A 20,970-nucleotide genomic window follows, 5' to 3' on the forward strand; every position below is an offset into this window, starting at 1 on the left:
ACTTTTTTCCCCTCAGTTCCACATTCTGGCAAAAGACAGAAGACCACTGGCACTCAATTAGATTTAGAAATAGATTTTATTCACAGGTCAAAGATTTTAAACTTAAAGTCAATTAGCCACCCTAATAAATTAGTCTAACACTGGAATCAAAGAGAGAAAGTAAATGACCGTCTGTCTGACATGCCGTTTTCATTCACAGGATCCCATTAGGGGTATGTTCTTTCTATTTTACATATACTCTTTCGTTACACTAATGGTTGCTGCAGTGAATTAAAACAGTTTAATGCAAGCCTACTTAAGAATGAACCAGTCGTGGATGATAGATGATTTTAATAACCAGAGTGAGGAGTGTTTTCTGCACCTAAAAACATTACAAAAACTAAAGAGCAATTGATATTAGAAACACCATTCTTCCACAAGGTAAAAAAAAAAATCATCTAAGACCAGGCAATGTGAGATGTTGAAATTTTTGAATATCTGAAGACAATTAATAGACTCAAAAGAGATTTTTAATGAAGTTGCATGCAAAAAGGCCCAGCAATGCCGATTCTTTTTAGAGCAAGTCATACCATTGTCAGTATTTTACAATTCTTGTATCGAATCTGTCTTTACTTATGTTGTGCTAGCCTAGCCATCTTAATGTCATCTACAAAAACTGAATTAAACTATAAAATAAATGTTTAAATGGGTATAGTACTCTATTATGGCAAAAAACTCACAACCATAGGAATTACAAGAAATTTTATTATTTGGTCATTTTGCATATGATACAGGCAGTAAAGCATTGATTTTGTGCATGTCCGCAATTAAATTCATTTTAACATAATACAGGGCTGCACAATGTCTTAAAAGTTCACACTGTCATTCCAAAACATTGCCGATGAACGATGCCATCACAAGGTTGGGGCATGGGGTGTAAAGATAAAGATACTTGTGGAAAGTGCTTACACACAGGGATGGTAGTAGAATAGTGCAGAGGCATTTTAAATCAGAAATATAGTAGTTTTGTCGTTTCACAGATTGCTGCAACTCAGCACATGTAGTGATATTTGACAATGTTATCATGGTGATTCAAAGGCGATTCATTCCAGGTTCATTTAAAATTGCTACAAATCATGATGCTGTATTGGCACAAAACATTAAAATTAGATGTGCCTAATCATAAAATGGAACAGGAAACTATAAGTTACCAATTACTTTTACTCACTCAAAACACGACATCCTTAGTTATTCCCTTTCTACCATCTTTTGTACAATAAAATCAAATTGGCTTGCATTACAGGAATAAAAATTGCACTTTGTTTGATTGTGGCCCTGGCTATAGTACATATTTTTCCTTTTCTTATGCGTGAAAACAACATGCCACAAATGGCACACAAAGCCAAGTGTTCATTTGCATTGTTACTTTACATGTATGATATGCACACAGCACAGTGGCACTGGATACAATATATAGTGCAGTCTGTTATTTCAGACTTATTATCATGTATACACAGTACAATTACATTCCCATTGGAGCGACCCTATGTGTGGTCAGGGGTAGAAAGAACATACTGAATTGTGGAAATAAAAACTCTTCTTTAAAATCACAAACATTTAAAAAAAAAAATGGTTATAGGTTATAACTATTTACATCCCTGACTGCCACCTCTCCAGTGCCATGGCCATGGAGAATGCCCAGACTCCTGCTCTGGCATTTTGTTCAGCTCCAAAGCACAGCTTCCCTATCTTGACTTCTGCACTTTTGCTCCTTCAAGTCACGTTTGTTACTTGTTGACAAGAGCACAGACTGTTCCACCCCCCCAAAAGAGGTTTTAATTTGAATAGGCTTGATGTCCACTGGTCCTCTTACTTGCCAGTGCCAAAAACTAATGCAGAATCAGCCACTTAAGCTTATTAATGTGCCACAGCCAGGACACTAAATTTGCCTGCAAGAAGTGCTTAAAGTGGAAAATACTAGCAGTACTCTTTAGACAGTGTACGATTTGTTACTTTCACAAGATGGCTCCCCTTTACAGGTCAGAGCATGTGTATAATGTGACACCGAACAAAGGGGGTCCAACTGAAGCTTCAAGAGCTTCAGGTACTTGCCCACTTAAAAGTACTACAGCTGCTTTATCCCATTCAAACTGTGTGTGATGAAATGATCAGTCTGTCCTCCCTAACTACAATGTACTTTTGCTAAACATGAGACAGTTGCAGTTTGGCACTTTACAGGAAACTTCTGCAAATGCTTGAAGGCAATCAGTGTTTAACAATAACCACCATCAGCTCAGCTACACTGGACATTAGTCATCTGTTAAAATTAACCATGTGCAGATTACAGAAGTCGATTTCCATTGTTTAAGAGTTTTATCCTAAGCTTTATTTAGGTTCCCAGCAAATATTAAACTGTAACTACAACCTACAAATCTGCCTGGAAATCCCATTCATATGAAAGATATGAAGGGGATGAAAATATTTTATTTATGAAATAATGAATAAAAGATTTTAATCAAAAACCAGGTTTTAACAGAACAAGTTGGATCAATATGACAGAAAATTTACCAGTTTTTCAATTTTAGGATCTGCTGTGGCAACCTTTAAACTTCCAGAATACTGATGAACTATAAGGGATAAAATAAAGGGACTCTTGTAGGAGGTTGTGACAATTTTTTTCATTTTATGAACAAATTTATTTGAAAGAATACACAAAACACATTCACTTTCTTGGTACTGTGGGTGAGGTAAATAACAGACTTGCCATTCAACAACCACCCCAAAAATGACTGGCTTTTAAATGATTTTTGCAAGATACCTGGTATGTTAGCTGGGTTAAAAAATAATATTCGTAGTTTCTCATAACTAAATGCCTTGAGAATGGGAAACACTATATAAATAAAATGCATTATTTTTGTACCATCTGGTTTCTTTCAGCTTCCATTTTTTAAGATATGTTTGTGTAAAAATAGGACAGTGTAAAGCTCTGTACAGAGTTGGAAACTGCGACTATGAGCTTAAAGAAGCTTTTGTTTTCGCAAATATAGTTCTATGAAATTTAGAACCACCTTATCAAGATTTACCCGACACACAAGTTTCAACTTGCCATCAATAAACAGAAATACATATACTAATGGATTTAACTGGTTTTACCCAAACTATGAGGTTACAAGCATACTTGGGCTTTGCACAGTTCCCATCTTACGTGATGAAGCAGTTCTTTTGCTTGAGGTCTTCATGGCCAAAGGCGTTATTACACCAGCACACGTGGAATAAGAACATGCATGTGGTGTAGCAGGTCCACAGCTCACGTCAAAAAGGCCACTTTTTAAAATAAATAATCACGGCCGGAGCGGTTCCCGCGTGATTCGTGATGCGGACAGTCCTCACTTAAGTTCACAAGCGAGGTGTCGTCCGCATCCGTAACTGGCACTGGGAGCTGCCAATTACCACATCTGATCCACGTCCCTGTAATAAATAGAAGCGCAAGGCAGCTAGAGAGGGGAAAGAAAAGACGGACGGAGGTTAGAAGGCAGGAAGCAGGGTGGAGAAAGCCAGTGCGTGAGTGAGCAGGACAACAAAAGGCAGCTGGACAGTGAGCCCTCGTGGGGTGTTGGGCTGGCACCTGGGGGCAGTTGGTAGTGGTCGCTCCCGCTGAGCATGTGAGGAGCAGGAGTGACTGGAAGCAGGATGGCTCGCTGCATAAGGCCGGGAAGGCAGCAGGAGTCAGGACTTGGGATGTGAAAGCCCCAGCAGGAGTACCCTGGATGCTGGGGAGCCCAAGTCACAGTCAGGTGAAGCCCACCAGAGCCAGGGATCAGCGAGTCATACAGACCAGCAGATGAAGGCAGTAAGAAGGTCAGCTCCAGGTAGGGTGGCTCCCCTGGTGCCTAGCCTGGACAGGAGAAGTGGGGAAGTCACCAGCAGAAAGGCACCGGGATTTGTTTTAAAAGACTGCTTCCAGCAATTGTTTTAAACTTGTTGTTTAAGGATTTATTTATTGTTTTTATCCTCCACAATTCAGTGTTTTATTGGATTATTTATTTGAAGATTTTTGAGAGACACTGCACTTATTTGAACACTGTTTTGATTGTTATTTTAATAAAAGCACTTTGCACTTTTTGCACCATCCCCTTGCTTCATTGTAGTGCCTCACTGTCCAGCTCATCTGTGACATTACCAGCAGTGTAGGGTTCAAGGGCTCCCAGAAGGATGATGGGAGCATGTAGTGGAACCCGCATCATCTCAATGCACTTTGCTCAGTTTTCAGATCAACTGTACCTTGCAGTGGCCACAAGTACTAAAGTTGCAATAGGTACTTTCCCAACATAGAACAGTATTCAGGAACCATGGAATTTCTGTAGTATTCCCACCACTAGAACTCAAGCCATTTGTAATTCCTGGTACGTTTTTAGCTACTCCTACTCCAGAATATGTACTTTTTGATGAACTGGAAAATATTGTGGGAGGGTCTCAGCCGAATTTTGCAGATTAGATTACCAGAAGCACTGGCACGATTTTAGAAATCTACTTAGTAGTTGGGACTTTGTTAGGGGAGAAGATGGAGTGCTGCACTTATCTCCCTGGTGTGCCACCCCATGGCCTGTTATCAAAACATAATCTAAACCCCCCTTTTTGAAGAAATTAGGGCAGGGAAAACCCCATGAACTTCCAATCAAACTACAATTCATCACGCTTCTTTACATGTCAGATTTTGCATAAAGGTTATAGTTTCTTTTCCAAGCAACAAATGAGGGAAAACAAACACACTGCACAGGAATTGATTAGTTCCTGAACACAAAAGCTCCTGTTATGGAAATGCGACTAACATTTAAGGAATTTTCAAATTTTTCCAAGGCAATATTCCCTCTGTTCTCTAAAGCATTCCACAGTTTTGCTCAACGCCAAACCACAACAGACCTGTTTATTTACTATGAATGCTACAATAAAAAAAAAAATACAATTGATAAACATTTAATCCAAGAGATCAGAAGCATGTAAAAGGTTTACACAAAATTATGCATTTGATGTCAAATTACAATAGCACAAAATAAGCATGTTAAATTTCAGCTCATTTATATGTTTGTATTTGCGAACAGGAAGACGCCACTAGTCATTCCAAGTTTCATGCTTATGGAGCAGGTTAATGCTCAAATACCAGAAAGTAGGGTCTCAGATGCCCCCCCCCCCCTTTTTTTGGGCCTTTCTTTATCTCAATTCCCCATTCCCCCCTCAACTCCATGCCAAAGGGGGCAGCTTACAATTAAGTTAAAATGAATCTGAATGGTAGCTTGTGGTTAGCTTTAAACCCCAAAACAGACCTATTTACGCACTGCAGAGAACAGATTTTAGTTTACACACACAAGTGTGCTTATTTCCCATTACTGGCTTGTACAAACCACAGCTACATTTAAACATTCATCACTTTTAGTCTATTATATCGGGATAAAGAATGCAGTTCCCTAAAACAAACATCAAATGAAACCTGTGAAACAAACAACTTACCTAATATACACTTCTCTTAAATTGCTACCTGAAACACCACTGCCTTTAAATAAGAAAAATGCAGACAGTCAAATTAAGTGCAGATTCACGTTATTCTATAAATACTTAAACACAAAACACAGTTGCAAGCTCTTGGACACTTGAAAGGCTAGAACGACAACCCTGTTGCAACTCAAACATGAACAAATTGACATAAACCCATGAGAGCACAAATGCTTTAATTTTAGATGCAACATTTTTAAAACTCATTTCTTTTATATTTAAAAAAAAAAAAAAGTAAAAGGGAGAACTACATACTGCTCTGCACATCACCAACCTACACGTATGAAGATAAAGCAGGCCTGCTACAAGTCAAGCTATCAATGGTTATAATTATTGCAACCACACAAGCTCACGCACCTCAAACTTTATATACAGTCCACAATTACTAGCACCCCCGGTAAAGATAAGCAAGAGTTAAAATAAAATTCACTTTTTGGTGAATTGGCTTAATCTCACACTAGAAGATTAAAAAAAGAAAAAAAAAAAAAACTTTTGTTGAGCTAAATTCTATAATAATTCCACATTGAGAAGTTATTTTTAACAAAAAACACAAATGTGCCACATTTTTGGTACCTCTCCATTTAACACTTTACACAACCTAAATTTGCCAATAAAACAGCACCAAGTCTTCCCCTAAAACATATTATAAGGTTGGAAAATATACAACTGGGAATCAGAAACCATTCCTCTTTACAAACGTTCTCCAAATCACCCAGGATCTTGGGTCCTCTCTTGTGCACACTCCTCTTCAACTTACCCCACAGGTTTTCAATGGGGTTTAGGTCTGGGGAGACAGACAGCTATGGCACAAGCTTGATTTTGCCGTTTCTTTAACGATTTTTGTGTTGATTTGGACCCATGTTTTGAATCACTGCCCTGCTGGAAGATCCAATGACAACCCAGTTTTAGTTTCACAGCAAAGACAGCCAGAATTAAATTTAAAATCTCCTAGTATTCCATGGAGTTCATTATGCCATGTTCTCTAATAAGGTTCCAAGGGCCTTTGGAGGAAAAACAGCCCCACATCATCACAGCCCACACACCAACAATAAACTTGACAGTGGGGATCAGGTCCTTTTCGGGTGAGCCATTCTTTTTACACGAAACTGATCTTTAGTGTTTATTGCCAAAGAGCTCAATTTTCATTTCATTTAACCACTGAAGATGGTCACAATTAAAGTTCCAGTAATGTTTACCAAACTTCAAGCACTAATCTTTATAGGTAAATGACAGGGAAGGTTCCAACCCTGACATTCCTACCAAATAATTTGCTGGCATGCAGTGGTAATTCTAAAGACGTGGTGAAAAACAGAAAACAAAAAAAAAACAATCAGGGTCACAAACAGTGATCCTCTTATTTTTTTAACCTCTCCTACCATCCTGTTTACTGTGGGGGTTTCCAGGCAAGTTGGTAAATGGTTACAGTTGATTTCAACTTTTTAATTATTGCCCTAACTGTGGATGTGGGCATTTTAAGGTGAATAGCATTTTTTAAATGGCCTTTTCCTTGACTTATGAAGGTCAACACAATTTTTTCTCATCTGACTTGTGTGTTTTTACCTTACACATGCTGATGAATAAGGAAATGTGTCTTCTGTTCCACCTCATATTTATACCCCAGTTTAACAGGTAGTCATGGATTACTGTTTCAAAAACACTCAATATAAAAGGAGGAAAGATGGGGGGAAAAATACTTCAGCTACACTTTGCTCGTAAGAAATTTCTAGGGGTGCCAATAATTGTGTCATGTGGTTCTGTTCAAAATAAGTACTTCTTGATGAATTTTTATTTTTTTACTGAAAATAAACTTAAATTTAACTGGGTTTCTCCAAATGTTTTCAGTACAAGATTAAAGTAACTCACCAAAATGTGATTTTCTTTAAAACCTTTACTCATCTTTTCCAGGGGTACCAATAACTGTGGAAGGAAATGTAGGGGACAAACTTTTCTTATTGTACTCACAATAATGTGTCCGAACCTAGGAAAGCTCTGAGGCTTATTTTCCAAGTGTGCTCCTCAAGTTATAAGAGCGGCACGGAGGCAGAGTGGTAGCGTTGCTGCCTTGCAGTAAGGAGACCTGGGTTCGCTTCCCAGGTCCTCCCTGCATGGAATTTGCATGTTCTCCCCGTGTCTGCGTGGGTTTCCTCCGGGGGTTTCCTTCCACACTCCAAAGACATGAAGGTTAGGTACATTGTTAATCTTAAAATTGTCCCTAGTGTGTGCGCCCTGCAGTGGGCTGGCGCCCTGCCTGGGGTTTGTTTCCTGCCCTGTGCTGGCTGGGATTGGCTCCAGCAGACCCCCCCATGACTCTGTAGTTAGGATATAGCGGGTTGGATAATGGATGTTCATGTTATACTCTCCAGTGCCCTTTTAAATGTCAGCAATGCTCATTTGCCTAGTATGGCGAACACATGGACAACAGATTAGACTGCATCTTTAGTGGCTTCTGACAATGAAATACTACACATAAAACGATGAGTTCTGAGTGAAAGAAATATTGTGCTCACCATTATTACATTAAAATAAAAATGTGGCATTATAATGTGTACTTTTAATAGGGGGACCAGTTACTTCTCCCTTAATTAGGTTTGAAAGCGCAAGTAAAGTTTTGCTGGCTCACAGTGTTTATTGAAATACGACCTCCTTTCTCAGACTTTCAAGCATCCGCTCACAGAATCTTACCTTACACTAGCCCTATAAAGTACCTGTCTACAGTGTAAAGTATGTTAAATAGATAATACAAGTTGGCTGGCTACAAATACAATACATACTATGCTGGTGAATGCTGCAAAATAAATACATCATACAGAGAGTGAGAGAAACAGAAATAACTGATGGACGCATGTAATAACATGATTTCATGAACTGTGCTCTTTCAACCAAGTCCACTAAGCTTACAAATAGTCTACTAATAATAATTCTTTACATTATATAGTGCTTTTCTCACTACTCAAAGCACTTTTTACATAGCAAGTGGAAAGCCACATCAGCCATCATTAATGTGCAGCACCCTCTGGGATGATGCAACAGTGGACGTTTTGCACCAGTACACTCACCACACATCAGCTATTAATGGGTGAGAGGGAAAGCCATTTAGATACAGGGGATGATTAGGGAGCAAGAATGACTAGGTCATCTGGATTCACCTTACACTTTACAAAGGATACCTAGGCTTCTTTAATGACCAAAGAGTAAGAACCTCTGTTTTAGCTCTCATCTGAAGGAGGATGCCATTTTTACAGCAGTGTCCCCATCACTGCACTGGAGCATTGGGAATCACATTCAGATCACACAGTAAGGTACCCTGCTTGGCCTCTTCCAGGAGCATCTCAAGCTTTTACTGGTTGGTCTCCCATCCAAGTACTGGCCGGGCCCAAATGTAGCTTTGGGTTAATGTTCCGTTTTAAAGTGTACGTGGTATTGTGTAGTTTGTGCACTAAGCTAATGGATTTTTATTAGCATATAAAAGATGCTACAAATTAAAAATACTCCATATTTAAATATTTTAAAATAAGTCACCAGTAGGTGTCTCTGGATTTTATTTTTTATTTTTTTATTTATTTTTTTTTTATTTTTATTTTTTTTTTTTTTTTTTTTAATTATGGCTTTTGACTTGCTCGTTTTCCACAGTTAATAGTTAAAATCTCAACTCCAAAAGAGTTAGAAAAGTATGTAAAGGGACAAAATTACAAGAGAAATGACTTTGAAATTCTCCTTTACAACAGTAAAAATAATGAATAATGTTTGTCACTGCAACTTTATTGGATAAATAAAAAAATGCATTTTGAATATTTCTTAATGTATGTTAGCATTGTACATATTATGTGGCTTCACACGTTTCCTCCTGCATAGCCAACAAAGAGATAGAACATGGTCAGAAAGCAAACTGCTCTTTATTTTAATCAGGTGAAATATTTATAATATAATCATGTACTTGATGTCCAACAGCCTTCAGAGCCTATTGCATGTACAGTTTTTGCGGCCATTTAACTATTCAAGAAGGGCTGCATGTCATGATGCAAACAAGACAACTGCAGGAGAGTGCAACACACCCACAATAACACCCTACTTTAACTATTAAGTTACTAGGGGGCTCTGCCCTCTGCTTGCTTCGCTTGCCAACCCCCGGGTTTGGTTAACCTGGATATACAATTTAAAGAGATTGTTATTTTCATGGGAATTGTTACATTGGCATTATTTTCACTTTTACTTTAAAACTTCAGTAAAAACAATATTTGGAATGAACGTTTCTTCAAGATCACATTGAACTTTGATTCCGTGTTTGGATTTATATTGTGACAATGCAACATAAAACTGCCTGTGATTGAATATCATTTCTTTCTCACTGATAAATAAGCCAACTTTTTCGAATGTTTGTCCCTGTGGTGTTGTCGTAGCAAAAGCTATTCTCACGGAAAACTGTAAACATTTTAATACGAATGGCATATCAAGATCTCCTTTTGTGTCTAATGTTATTCACAGAATATGTACTACATTCCCTTTCTTGTTGTTACAATCGTTAGACCAAATTTGTAATACAACTAATCTTGTTCCATTGCAAAGTCCACCACTCATACATATAATAAGTTAAGCAAGAACATTACGATATATCATTCTTTCAACTGTAATTTGGCCAGTGGAAGACCGGACGGTGTTAACACTTGTAGATATTCTATGGGATATTGTAAATTGATGTTTTCATCTTCCGCACGATCACCACCAACTGCTTCAGCATAGTCTAATGATACGAATTCAATCAATCTGTTGTGTAATCGATCAACAATTTTTGCGTTAATTCGTTTGACTTCATCATTTCTCGCTCTAATATTTAGATGAATAGGTGATTCTAAACTGGATCTTCATAAGTGTGTGTTCATAAGTAAGCCCTTTAATGGATTGGTGTCTGTCCAGGTTGAGTGCCGGCACCTGATGGCCATGGTCTTGTTTGAAAATAGTTGTTAAGTAGGGCTTGACTTAGAAAAAAAATCTCATGGCAAAAGTCTGTCTCACGTGACTTCCAAAAACTCATGTCTCGTAGCAGGATTAGTCTCGTCCCAAGATTTTTTTATTATAGTAGACAAAAAGGACGGTAATTGTAAGAAAAAAAACTGTCTACCATAGTGCTGGCACCACAACTACTCTCATCACACAAAGTGAAACATTCTATTCTCTTACAATTGTTTTACTTGCATATGTGCATTACTTCTTCATTAGCTGATTTTACAGGGCACAAAGCCAAAAGAAAGAAAACACCTCTGATAACACGATGTTCTTCGCTCATTAATTTCATTGTGGAACATTGTAGAAGCAGATGCAACACCTTAACATCTGGAAAATAAAGTTCTATAAATTCAAATGAACAATGTCAGATTTAAATGAAACGTATAGACTATCAAATTCACATAGAATGTATAGTATCAGTATACAATTTACAACAATCTACAGACTGATGAGCAATACCTGATGAAGTTCCTCCTTTGTTGATTAAAAATGTCAAAAGAATGATGCACTACTGGAATCAGACTAAGAACAATTACCAATCAGATGAAACAATTAGTTCTTATTTATACTTAAAAGTATTCAGATACTACCGATTCTAATAAAACACTATCACAAAAAATTTCCATAAAAAGATTCTCTACTTTGATGAAATCCTCTAACCAATACACTACTGGCATACTAGCCAGCTGCATCCATCTTTCACTAGAGATTTTAATAATCTGTGGTAGGGAATCATCATTACCAGCTCAGCAACACTGAAATTTCAATTATGATGGACTAACAAGTTTCCCAGCAATTTTATAGTGCACCTAGAACTTAACCTATGACTAACGTACAAAAAAACCCACTCCAGAATTTGAGTGAAATTTGACAAAACTTCCAATATCTATCTCCTATACCAGCAAGTCAACTCAAATCAAATAGGAAGATTGGTAGGCATGCAAACTATTTAGCACCATCATTAAATTAAAGTTGTCCAAACAGGACTGCACATCTCAATTTAAAACAGACATTCATGCATATATACTGAAATACGAGTTAGATTTGTGGTCTTTTTGAATGTTTCCTTATTCTGTATCACATTAGCAGATTTCATTCATGTCCTTTTTCAAAATTAAAATAGTAATTTGAAGCACCAGTTTCAGATTTACTGAATGATAACCTAGACAGAATTAAAGACAATATATTTCAAAAAGAATTCTAAAATACAAGTACATGATCAAACCAGGTTTCCCTGCATAGATGCCTTTTATCAGGCCTATTCAAATGGCAGCCCACAGGACACACGTGGCCCAGAGGCAAACAGCAAGTAGCCAACCTGTGGTCCTGCCAGGGCTCTAGACTGAAACTAAAATGATTGCAAATGCGACCAGAAATAGGTTTGCTGATTATCATTTCTACTTAGTTTGCCAGAGGCAAATGAAATCAGTGAAACTTTAAACTTCTAACAGATGCAAAAGGCTGAATAAGATGCAACCAGTTATCAAAACAAAAGGTTGGCAGGCAAAACATTTGAAAATCCTCTGCCCATAAAACAGGTCCCCCCAGTTATGAAGATATCTGTGCCCCGTGGAATTCAGTTGTCCCTTCAGATTTCGCGTAGGCACATTAAGGTGCGATTGTCACCGATCTTGTGTTTGCGCATCTTTTTTTATTGAACGCATACCTCGTGCAAAATGACGGCTTGCCCCATCAGTAAACAGGTACAAGTAGTCACCTACCCTCTGTTTTGTCATACACAGCAATGTAATGAAGTCTGCATTTTAAGGTTTACTATCGCTTTACTGGGCTGCTCTGTGATTGACAGCGGACAGTAAACTTTGTTAAAATGACACTGAAGTAATACCACTTCATTAGTTGTTACTTCAGAATATGTTCTATGACCAATAAATTCTTCAATGGGAGCTCATCAACAAAGAAAAATGTAAAATGATTAAGTAAAAATAGTAATAATTATAATTAATGACTCATTACTTGACACCCCATAACACTGTACAAAAACATTTTAGAAATAAATGTACTAATCCAATTTAATGCTATACGTGCAGCCTTGTTCTTAAATTTAAGGTTTTAGGTAGTTTTCTGGAGAACAAAAAAAAATTCACGGGAAAGATGTTGTGGAACTCAAATGCAACCTCTGTCATATGAGTGATTAAAACTGTGTGAATGAAATAATTTAAGTTATATGAAAAAAAAAAAAAATCCCTTGCCTGTCATGACCACCCCTTTAAATTGGGGAAGGATCTCGTATTTCAAAAGGGAAACAAATGTTATTGCTAATAATGTGCATTTTTATTTTTATGCACTTTGCCAGATGTGAGAAAAATCTTTATTTTTTTATTTCAAAAGTGGAAAAACTTATTGCTACTACCTCAGAGATTCTGTTCAGTTATAGCTTTGTTTTTTTCTTTAAATTTTTGATTTGCCTATGCCAGATGTGACCAAATTTAAAAGGGTAACAATGAATAAACATAATTTATTTTAAAATACATTAAAATTGATTTAAAACTTGTCATTACAGGCTGCTTACTAGCCGCTGAAAATGTCTGGCCCAGCATGAATTTGTAATTGCACAGCCCTGCTTTATATCAATATAATGAAATTGCTAAATACAGCCTACTTATGCTTCTGTCTTTCCCTAAAAGTTGTTTCATTACAGTGACTTGCGTTCTGAAAATCCATCCATTTTTCAACCCATTTATCCAGCTGAGGGTGTCAAGATACCAGTGTATGAGGCACTATGTCAAAACCACTATGGATGGGATACCAGTGTAATGGGAAACATTCTCTCACTCCCACACCAGGACAAAATTATAATCACCACTTAAGCTATACTGTACTTTCAATCTTAGGATACAGTAGGAAAGTTACTATTTCCAGAGAAATACAAAAAAGTGGGCTACATGAAAAATCCACAAAGACGGGGACTCATGAACTGAGAGGCTGATTTACTATAAAATATGTCACCCATGTTTGAACTAGAATATTTCACTGCTGACAAAATTCTAATGTTAAAATGCAACTGGACTTAAGCAGAATATTTAAAACCACCAACTACATAATAATAAAGACTGGAAAACTACATAGAGAGAAGGTACTGTTTAGTTTATACTTATCAAATACTTTACAATGTGAACTGACATGAGACAACAGTACTCCATCGTTACATTCCCAAGAGTATGGTTCCCTCAGTGCTCTACGCTAGGTCTTTTAGTTTCTGCACCTTCTGTCAGGATACAGGGATCCCCCTAATTATTTCAGTATTTACAGTAATTAAATGCTTCAAAGAATGTCTGTAATGGAGGGTTAAATTGTAAAGTTTTCATGTAGCTCCACCAACAGTATATTCAAGACCTACATTATCTAAAGAGAGGGAAAAGTTATTGCTAAACCACTCCACCAACCAAATGCTTAACTAGTTTCGTCGACGTTTTTTAAAACGCATGTTACTTATATTCTGCATTTACATCTAAATTCTATACTAAGAACATTAAAAGAACATTTTCTTATGTCTAGACATTTAACTTCCAGTTAGGCTTGGGGCTAACTCAAATCATCATTCATTTTAAGGCAGACCAAAGGTATTTAACCCCTTTTCCTTAACAGAACTCATCAGTTCTGTATTATGAGTAAAAACTGCACAATACACTTCTGTAATACAGAAGTATAACATGAGTAACAGAATGTAATGAACAACGATTTTCTTGTCAGTGTACGAAATACCAACCGGCATCTACACTCACCTAAAGGATTATTAGGAACACCTGTTCAATTTCTCATTAATGCAATTATCTAATCAACCAATCATATGGCAGTTGCTTCAATTTAGGGGTGTGGTCCTGGTCAAGACAATCTCCTGAACTCCAAACAATGTCAGAATGGGAAAGAAAAGTGATTTAAGCAATTTTGAGCGTGGCATGGTTGTTGGTGCCAGACGGGCCGGTCTGAGTATTTAACAATCTGCTCAGTTACTGGGATTTTCACGCACAACCATTTCTAGGGTTTACAAAGAATGGTGTGAACAGGGAAAAACATCCAGTATGCGGCAGTCCTGTGGAAAATGCCTTGTTGATGCTAGAGGTCAGAGGAGAATGGGCCGACTGATTCAAGCTGATAGAAGAGCAACTTTGACTGAAATAACCACCCATTACAACCTAGGTATGCAGCAAAGCATTTGTGAAGCCACAACACGCACAACCTTGAGGCGGATGGGCTACAACAGCAGAAGACCCCACCGGGTATCACTCATCTCCACTACAAATAGGAAAAAGAGGCTACAATTTGCACGAGTTCACCAAAATTGGACAGTTGAAGACTGGAAAAATGTTGCCTGGTCTGATGAGTCTAGATTTCTGTTGAGACATTCAAATGGTAGAGTCAGAATTTGGCGTAAACAGAATGAGAACATGGATTCATCATGCCTTGTTACCACTGTGCAGGCTGGTGGTGGTGGTGTAATGGTGTGGCGGATGTTTTCTTGGCACACTTTAGGCCCCTTAGTGCCAATTGGGCATCGTTTAAATGCCACGGGCTACCTGAGCATTTCTGACCATGTCCATCCCTTCATGACCACCATGTACCCCATCCTCTGATGGCTACTTCCAGCAGGATAATGCACCATGTCACAAAGCTCGAATCATTTCAAATTGGTTTCTTGAACATGACAATGAGTTCACTGTACTAAAACGGCTCACACAGTCACCAGATCTCAACCCAATAGAGCATCTTTGGGATGTGGTGGAACGGTAGCTTTGTGCCCTGGATGTGCATCCCACAAATCTCCATCAACTGCAAGATGCTATCCTATCAATATGGGCCAACATTTCTAAAGAATGCTTTCAGCACCTTGTTGAATCAATGCCACATAGAATTAAGGCAGTTCTGAAGGCGAAAGGGGGTCAAAACACCGTATTAGTATGGTGTTCCTAATAATCCTTTAGGCGAGTGTATATTTAATCTGTGCTTAAGACTGATCAAGTCTAACAAATCCAAACACTGATTTGGTTATCCACACGACTACATATTTTTCAAAATGAAGAGCTCCTCAATCATTTCCTCTTGAGATGCTGCCGTAGTACTTGGTATCATTGCGTCACCGTGAAGGAAAGCAACCAGTTGGCCTAATTAACATACAATTTGGCACCCAAGCTGCAAATGAACAATGCAATCAACTTACATTTTTTTTTTTTTAATCTTGAATGTTTGACAGTTTAAACTGCAATGCATGTCTTAATGTAATTAAAAATATATGTGACTAAAACAGCCAAAACAACTGTCAACTTATACCTAGCATAACAAGGCATATTGGGCTTGTGGGAGAGCAGCACACATTGCAAACAATTAAGAACCTAGATGGGCATTTACCAGTTAAGACTGGGTCACTAAGCTTAGCTCCAAATTTAAGTTACGTTCCATTTCTTAACTACAAACCAAAACCAGTTAAGATGAACTACCTTACAACATTGTGACAAACAATTTAAAGAAATAAAAAATTAATTGAACTCTTTGTATTAGAAACCAGTCAACTATCTGATTACAGACAAGATTAACATAATGTATGCATGCAACAAACAACCACAATCAAATTAAGCATTTCTCAGTATGGCAGAAAAGTGGTGTTAATTCTTATGTTTCAAATAATTTTGCCAATCCAGAGCAGAAGGAAAAATATCTAAATCTTGAAAGCCAGAAAAAGATTTTTGCTCACACTCTTTATGTAACCAGTTTAGATTTGAAACCTATTCTGATGCACAATTATTTCACATTACCTATTATTCCAAAAATTAAGCATTTAAACTGAATGATACTGTAGTATTATACAAAAGTATATAATCTTTAGGAAAATACATCAATACCTCACTTTACAACTTTTAACTAGAACAAAAAAATACAAAGACTACAATAAGATTCCTAAAGGAAACAATTTTAAAAGACTAACAGAAGCTAACGCTTGCAAGGAACAAGTTGAACAATATTTTGAACCTCATTCTGTAATAAATGTAATCAGTCCAGCATAATAAACTGATAGTGAATACATAAGCAAAATTTGCCTCAACATATCAATAAATGCCAATGAAAAATGAATGGGGGTAATGGCATCTTTATTTTGCACCTCTTCAATCAATGGACTTTGATTAAGGTGTGGCTGTATAAAGGGAATAACTTACAAATCAAAATTATAAAAACTTTCTTTGCAGTTGTCAACATTGACGTAATTTCTAGTGCTGTCCTTAACTAAAGTAACCTTTGCCATAACCTAAATGGATAAACAGGCTATATGAATACACAATTTAACTGACATGCACTGTAACCCATTCTGGCGTAGGATAAGAAAGGTTCACTTAAAGCAAATTTAAAAGGAAAAAAAAAAGAAAGAAAAAGAAAAGCTGACTGTCAAACGTTTACTAATTCAGCTTTATTTAAGTATACCTCTTTTTTGGGTCTTTTTGTTTTGGGTAACTTTGTCTCTCTGAGCTTTTTAGACTTCTTTTTCTTCTTCAGTTTAGGAGTATCACTTTCTGAGAGCTCTTCGTCCAGGTCGTCATCATTCTCTGCAAGATAATGTTGTTAAATTTTTTTTTTTTTTAATTACAAGCTACATTTGAACGATCGACATTATTCACATGCATCAATGTAACTTGCACTACGAACTAAGAAAACACAAAGATTGGTCAACGATCACTAAACAAAAGTTGCAATCCCGTCTTTTATGAGGTTGAAAGGAAATTCGCTACAGTAAAATGTATTATTTGGAGACCGTCAACATAAAACGAATAATATATCTGCTAACAAGCTAAAAACATTTAAAGCAGTCCACAAAGATGTCAGGTTTATGATTCGACTGCAAATGCCCACGTGCTTTTCGAAACCCACAACAGAAGCAGACTTAACGCCACTTCAGTACAAGAAACGCGAGAGGCATGCGACGGCGGGGTTCTGACGTCTGTTCCCAGGCGGCCTTGAGCTCCGGAAAGTCCGCGTCCACCCCCGCCGTTATAAAATGGAGGCCGTGCTGCCTCGCGCCATGCTCGAGACGCTGGCGGCTACCTGAGCTCTGCCAAATCCCACCCGCGAAGCGCCAGCCCATAACCAAGATAAATACATTACGCTGGACAACACAATATTGCCATTAATTTTACAGCTCGGCAGGTATCTGTGATTCAAATAATTTTCACGAGGCCAACGTCTACGATTTAAATATATACATTAAGTCCCTCCTAACACCATTAAGCCTGAAAGGCTGTAAGGCCTCAGTGACCTTAACCTTCACGCAGTCGAAGCCACTGCCTACCAACCCCCCCCTTCGGATTAAGACCATTCTTAGAAAGAGTCAAGGAACAAATATCCATTTTATATATCCAAGATTTCTCGTGATTTGTGTGTCTCAATATGGCATTAGAATGTGCATCAAGGGGACTGACTTTGGGACGAACAAAACAAAGTGACAGGGTCAACTCTAAAGACCATGGCATCCTTAACAGCGCACAAAGGAGAACTATCAAAACTGTGCATAATGGATCGCGCTTAAGGCAGTTGATCAAAGCCTCGATTCTACCTCCATACATTCAAATCACTCGTTCGGCAAACTCTGTATCTAACTTACTGAACTTTGTTAAAGAAAAAAAATGTTTGTGTCTGACAAGTACTGCAGAAAACTGGATTCGCTTGCACGTCAGACAACTGTTGAATTCAAGTCCTGCCACAAGAGCCAGGTTTGGGAAAATAAAATGCAGGGAAATTCTTTCAGCAATATTGATGTACAGCCTGTAAAGGATGTTTAATAAGGTGAACCACTGTAAAAGCCTAAACAAGTTTTAACAAACGCCAAGCTCATTTTCTAAAATCCCTGCTATACTGTTATCCAAAGGACCATACGCACTTTAAGAATGAATAATATACATTTTTAAACGTGGGAAAACATTTTCCAAATTAAACGTTTTGATTCATTAACAAATGTTTGCCTTGGAGCTTTCAAGGTATATAAAGGCGCAATTGTCTCTTAATGGATGTTGGATATAAATAAAGGCTTTTGAACAAAATCAAAACACAAGAACCTCGTGGGTTAGTCGATTGAGGTATTGGAAACACGCACATCACTATGCGAATTTTACTTCTGTCAACAATAAATTCTGAATAATACTGAGCTCTCACTGTTGTGATAACATGCAGAAATCAACCGAAGGGCATTTAGTGTCTGTAAACCATTGTGACTGACGGTCTACCTGACAACACTAATACATTATTTCTTTATCGAGAAGAACTTAGTTTTCCAAACATATTTGCAAAAGGCCAATAATGTAATCCTAAAATCGTCCAATTAGGGGGAAATAGTGTTGCGTGCATTTTTGATTATTCGCGCTAGACTATAATATCTATAGTTATGATGCATTATAAACATACGGTGGGCGACAATTTGGGGTGAATCCAAATTTGGCGGAAAGTAATTACCGTCAAGACAAACGTGGCAAAGATAGGTACTCCGACTGTCTGAACATCTGTCCGTGCCCAGCGATTTCCCGCAACGACTCCATCCGTAGAACCCCCAACCCCCCCATCAGAACAAAACTGGGAACCTCGCACTGCATTTTGCCACGGGCTAGCCGCTGACTCCTTCCCAATTAATAGCCGGGCAATGAAAAAGACGTGCAGCTAACTGACGAAGCATCTGCTTCTGTATCGATTCCAATACAAAACGCATGTGTAGGTCAACAGAAGAGGAGCTGGGCCTACTGAAGCAACTACCGGCTTCTTAATGACACCGGCTTTTCTTACTCCCACAGCCCCCCACTAGCCGTAGACAAGGAACACGACGAAGTGCTTAGTCTTTCCAGAATTAATAATATTTTGCCTTTTTAAAATAATTAAAAACACACACACATAATACACTTTAATAATTTGCTGAACATTTAAATACGAAAGACAACCAAGATCCCCTGCGTCCGCCAACCCAGTCTATTACTTCTGGATTCAGGTGCGCATGCTTGAACAATAAGTACAAAAACAAAATACAGATGTTTTTCGTGATGTTCTTGGGATTAATGAAAAATAAATTCTTGTGTGTATTTTTACGAACATTGTATATAAAATTCTTCGTTCCAAAATAAAAATATACAGACAGTAAATACAAGAGTTTCAAAATGCATGTACCGGAACTTAACGTAAGCAGTAAAGCTATCGTACCTGCTTGCAATCCTGAACGGTCCTCATTTTCACAGAAGTCCTGGATGTCGTCCTCGCTGCCCGACATTTTCTGCCTTTAATCAAAGTGTTGCTGGGTTGGTGGTGGTGGGGGGGGAGCAGAAAGTGAGCGGGAGGGGGTTCTTTGTTTTAAAGTGCCCGTCAGCAAAACACTACAAATCGATATCGGAGGAGGAAAGTAGATACAATAAAACGTGCTCCTCGAGAAGGCGAAAGTGTTAACTTAAAATAAGTTTTCTATTTTTATATTTTAAATACAAAATGCCAATTAATTCCCCACTCGTTCAAGCGTTCTTCTACCGCTTTCCGTCTTTCGTCCCTGCGAACAAAACTGTTAATTTAACTAACAGGAGTCACCATCATAAAGTGCAAGCCGGTCTCTTCAGCAGTAGCGTTTTTCTTTTCCGAAAAGACTTGATTATCTAGGTTTTATCCAAATGTTCGACAGGCGCGTGTCCTCTCAGGCCCAGTTGACGTCTAGAAGCCGGCTTATGAAGTACATTTCCTGGAAGGCGCAATTTGTGCCTCGTTCCCTTTTATTTTTCTTTCATTTCACCCTCCGAGATACTCGCAGTAAACTGGAGTTTCCTTAGGTCAATTGTCGCCCTGCCCGATGTGCACCTCTGCTCACTCAGTCCGCTGTATAAGATGGCTCCTCTCTCCTCTCGGCCACCCCCGCCGGACCCATACACAAAGAAAAGGGGGTAGAAAATGAGAGAGGCAGACAGAGTGAGAAGAAAAAAAAGGGAGCAGGACATCCCATAATGCCCCCTCCCGTCTTGATGTTGCCTTGGCGACGGCCAGGCCATAATAACCCACCCTCTTTTTTTCGGCCCTAGCAACTGATGTTGCCAAGGAGATACACGGCCCAACAGCCCATAATAATCTCCACTCACACTTTTGCATCCCATAATAATACTTCACCTCCTGTTAATCACATGGAGTCAAATTCACCAAGAGCACACCATAATACCGCAGCGTTCCATACACCAACTGATATCAGGCATCCAGGCCTAGGAACAGTCCATAATAATCCTGACTGAGGCATATAATGAGCTAGTTGTAATTGTGTCCCTTTGTCAACTAGGCAAAACATGTCTGATTTAATAATGAACATGACAGGCATCATAACTCTCCCCAAAATGCAAGTCCATCAGGTATCATTCCAGAATGCAACAATCAACTCATGCCTTTTATAACTTGACATTATACATTTTACACCTGTCAACTGGCTTAAAATAGGAA

At 38.1% G+C, this 20,970-nt stretch overlaps 1 protein-coding gene across 3 annotated transcripts in view; it reads right to left on the reverse strand.

Moving 5' to 3' along the window:
- The window catches only part of LOC120535669 (chromodomain-helicase-DNA-binding protein 4-like), an 84,409-nt gene extending 63,943 nt beyond the window's left edge, over nucleotides 1-20,466 (reverse strand). For all 3 annotated transcript variants that reach the window (XM_039763635.1, XM_039763634.1, XM_039763636.1), the window contains exons 1-2: nucleotides 19,708-20,466; nucleotides 16,957-17,078 (exon numbers count right to left, since the gene is read on the reverse strand). In XM_039763635.1, coding sequence (XP_039619569.1) covers nucleotides 16,957-17,078; nucleotides 19,708-19,774 — 189 coding nt within the window. In that variant the 5' untranslated portion in view covers nucleotides 19,775-20,466. The remainder of the gene's footprint in view (nucleotides 1-16,956; nucleotides 17,079-19,707) is intronic.
- Between the last annotated feature and the right edge of the window lie 504 nt (nucleotides 20,467-20,970).

The sequence above is a fragment of the Polypterus senegalus genome, chromosome 9, assembly GCF_016835505.1.
Source record: "Polypterus senegalus isolate Bchr_013 chromosome 9, ASM1683550v1, whole genome shotgun sequence".
NCBI classification, from domain to species: Eukaryota; Metazoa; Chordata; class Cladistia; order Polypteriformes; family Polypteridae; genus Polypterus; species Polypterus senegalus.